Here is a 4,268-nt window from a genome sequence, read left to right as displayed (position 1 = left end):
AATACACCATCTTGAGCATGGCCGTTGCCAGTACCGCCTGACTGGCCTTCGTGCGGGTGACACGTAAAAGCACCCACTACACTCTCTGAGTGGTTGGCGTTAGGAAGGGCATCCAGCTGTAGAAACTCTGCTAAATCAGATTGGAGCCTGGTGTAGCCATCTGGTTTCACCAGTCCTCAGTCAAATCGTCCAACCCGTGCTAGCATGGAAAGCAGACGTTAAACGATGATGATGATGATATATATATATATATATACATATACACATATATACATACATATATATAATTACAAATACATATATGCTTTTTTTTAATATGTCTGTGTGGTTAAAAGTTTATTGTTAGTTTGCTAGCATTTATTATTGGATTGTCTAAGCTTTCTTGGTATTGCTTAAAATTAATATCTACATAAAGCCAATAAGAGATTATTATTTTATAGTTTTTCATGTTAAAATCCATATACAAAAATCACTATTTGAGTCATATATTCTATATTGCCATATACAGACATTCTCCGCATTATGAAAGAGTTGTTTTCCTGAAATCTTGCTGCAACATAGACTTCAGTAATACAAAACTTCCCATTGACTTGTAATAAGGAAGTCACTGGGAAAATAAGTTTTGCTTATGGAATTCTACATGATGGTAAAATTTTCAACAACATAATGTTTCCATAATACAGGGGATGCTTGTGAAATATAATTGTATAAAAATAAAATCATGAATACAAAAGCAAATATTAAATGGATAATGGTACACAGTTTTATTTTTAAAAGATAACTGAAACTATGAACATTCAGCAAATTATCAATGTAAAATCAGGATATTGGTTAAGTAGCTCAATGATATTCTCTTATTCTTTTGTACATTTCAGCCCTAAGGGTGTGGCCATGCTGGAGCACCACCAGTAGTATATAAGATGATACTGGAATTATGCTTGTTTGGGATCAATGTTGCTTTAGTTGTTTTTCTAGCAATAAAACAGTTAACGTAATTACTACCGAAAATAATTGAAGAGTAATACAAAATCATAATCAAAACAATTCTAACCAATGCTGGTTGTATATATTTAGAGCTTACAAGTAAGAGAGTGGGGAAACCTGTTCCATTATGAAACATCAATCTTGATAGAAACTAATAATTAATAATAAAGAAAAAAATTATACATATATATATATATATATATATGTATATATATATATATATATATATATATATATATATATATATATATATATATATATATATATATGAATAAAAAAAAATATTTACAAATGTTTTAGTGTTCCATCACAAATATAATTTTGATGATAAGCACTTTTAATCTATTTACTTAAACAGCACTTTTTCACACAAACGGATTATATATAATTCAATAAATTGTTTTTAAAATACATCTAATTATATAGTACAATTTATTAATTTAAATGAAAACATAACAAAAGAAAGTTTAATAATCTAGAATTAAAAGTGATAAATGCATTGAATTATTGGAAAGTAGAAATGTTATCAATATCTTTATAAGCATATTCTGACAGACGCATTGCTGACTAAATAATTTGTGTGAACAGAAGAAAACTCTTAAGACTAGGCTCATCTTATTTGCGATACCCTAGAATTATCAGAGCCCATGACTAAAATAGTAAGAGAATAAGAATCAAAATACTTATAGCAGTAATTTACTTTTCTTAGTCAAAGTACAATTACAAGTCATGCCCATTACAACCAAAATAGTAGGTGCAAGATTAATTGTCAGTACACACATGGATATAACATTAAACAGTCAAAACTTTAATCAGTTTTAATTAGATCCCAAGGGAGTTTTAAAAAAGTAAATATCTAAATTAATTGCATAAAGCAACACAATCTCTGTAGATGTATGAAAAAAGTATGTATAAAGAATATATTCAGGATATGCTACTAATACTTTTCAACAGTATTACTATCTACATCACATTTTCTGCATATTTACAATCTTAGTATACTATCATTTAAATGAATAGAATTTTTTTAAAAATAATGTTGCCATTTTCTTGAAATTATTATATTCAGTATACCATTGTGAAAAATACAGAAAACTTTTGAAATTTTGAAAAAAACAGTTGCATTGATTTTGAGAGCATTTTAAGAGAATCTTGGAGAAATTTCAAGAAGATTCAGAAACAACTGCTACAACAAAAAAATAATAGGATTATCTTCTGTGTTACTATCATGATAAAGGACATTGATAATAAAATATGTAAGCAATATTTTTCATAGATTTTATTGTTTTTGTTTATATACAATTTATCCTAATTTAAGATAGTCATCTAGAACTGAAAATAGAAAATGTAATATATAATTAAATAACACTTAAATATGTGAGAATGAAACATTTTTGTATATATTAAAGCTGTGCTCATATTTTCCATTTTAAATATTAAATGTATAGAAAATGCTAGATCCTACATTCCTTAAACTACCTTAACCACATTTTCTTTAAATGTCTTTAATTACCAAATGAGCATCAGTTATTTAAAAAAAAATTATAATTATCATTGAAATTAATAACCTGACAATGAAAAAAAAATCACTAAGAATATCCCTGAATAAAATTTCTTTAGATTTCTTTAAATATCTATTTTGTTATGGCATGCATTTCTTTAAATTGAATAAACAGAAAATAAAAAAACATACATAAAATATAATTACTTTCTTTCATTGGCGCATCAGACTTTTGTGAGCCGATCTTTTACTAAAATGACGTAATGTTGTTATTTATCAAACTTACCTCCAGAACATCCCGTAAGCATTAAAGCAACGAAGCAATAATTGCTTATATCATTTGTAGAGCAATAGCATTGTAATCCGAACCATTTGGGTTCAGTCATCGTTGACACCGACAGAGTATTCAAAGTCACGACTGAAAATCGTAACCACTGAACAGGTGCCCGAACACAACTCTTGGAATTGCATAATTTGTTATTACAAGCTTGAAAATAAAAAAATATATATAAGGGACGTAACTCTAGCTAACTACTAAACATAGTGGTCAGTTGATATGCTGTTAATTGAAACGATTTTTTCCCCATGTAGTCTTATAGCAACCAATTCACCCAAATCTTTGGGGTTTTCTTTCTTTTTAATATTTTTCTGTTCTTCATCAACGTGCTTGATAAACAGTACAAGAAAATAACCTGATTATATGTTTTCAATTCAAAGTTATCTTCTAAAGTTTGGAATGTAACAAAATCAATACACAAATATGTTTAAAATGGATATAATTAGACACCTCAACCTGTTAAAAGTTTTTTTTTCTCTAAGTTTATTGTGTCTTAATCAATTAAAAGCATTTTTTCATTTATCAATGCCAAAGACGAAATGAATCATCAAAAAAGCGACAACATCATTTATTTACAGGCAAACTCAAATGATTTTACTGAATGTTATAAATTAGCATTGTAAGGTGTTGTGTTGTTGACACTCCGTCGCTTACGACGTCGAGGGTTCCAGTTGATACGATCAACGGAACAGCCTGCCCGTGAAATTAACGTGCAAGTGGCTGAGCACTCCACAGACACGTGTACTCTTAACGGAGTTCTCGGGGATATTCAGCGTGACAAGGCTGAGCCTTTGAATTACAGGCACAACAGAAACAGGAAGAAAGAGTGAGAAAAAGTTGTGGTGAAAGAGTACAGCAGGGTTTGCCACCATCCCCTGCCGGAGCCTCGTGGGGCTTTAGGTGTTTTCGCTCAATAAACACTCACAACGCCCGGTCTAGGAATCGAAACCACAATCCTATGACCGCCAGTCCGCTGCCCTAACCACTAGGCCATTGCGCCTCCACATTGTAAGGTGTATGACATAATCAATCATTGGTAATAGAAGCAGGTATTGCTGTGTGGTTTAGAAGTTCTAAACTTACCTTGAGTAAATGTCTTCTACTTATAACCCCCAAACCGAACAAAGTCTTGAGAGTTGATTTGGTAGACAGAAACTGAAAAGAAGACAATAAGATTGTTGTGTGTGTGTGTGTTTCTGTCTCCTTGCCTTGACATTGTGTACAAATTGTCAGTAAATATCACTGTCATACAAGCAGTATTATTTGTTTGCAATCTCTTTTGAAAACATGTCTAGACTAGGGGAAAACATTACCTCACTTTGAAACAGATGAGGGTTGGCAACAGGAAGAGTATCTGGCCATAGAAAATCTGCCTCAGTGGATTCTACCTGATTCGTGCAAGCTTAGAAAAGTAAGTGAAAAAGTAATGGTGGTGGTGGTGGCGGC

General features: G+C 30.9%; 1 protein-coding gene across 4 annotated transcripts in view; it reads right to left on the bottom strand.

Moving 5' to 3' along the window:
* LOC106870336 (myeloid leukemia factor 1) overlaps window positions 1-4,268 on the bottom strand; it is an 85,355-nt gene that overhangs the window by 77,676 nt on the left and 3,411 nt on the right. For 2 of the 4 annotated variants that reach the window (XM_052966379.1, XM_014916363.2), the window contains exon 1: window positions 2,772-2,958. The exons of the other annotated variants lie outside the window; for them this stretch is intronic. Coding sequence is in view for 1 of the 2 variants with exons in the window: in XM_014916363.2 (XP_014771849.1) it covers window positions 2,772-2,782 (11 nt within the window). In the remaining variant the exon portion in view is untranslated. Of the gene's footprint in view, window positions 1-2,771; window positions 2,959-4,268 lie in introns of those variants that run through there. 4 annotated transcript variants of the gene reach the window in all.

The sequence above is a fragment of the Octopus bimaculoides genome, chromosome 3 (assembly GCF_001194135.2).
Source record: "Octopus bimaculoides isolate UCB-OBI-ISO-001 chromosome 3, ASM119413v2, whole genome shotgun sequence".
Lineage (NCBI taxonomy): Eukaryota > Metazoa > Mollusca > Cephalopoda > Octopoda > Octopodidae > Octopus > Octopus bimaculoides.
The sequence above is the reverse complement of the archived record's forward strand: the minus strand, read 5'-3'. Positions and strand labels throughout refer to the sequence as shown.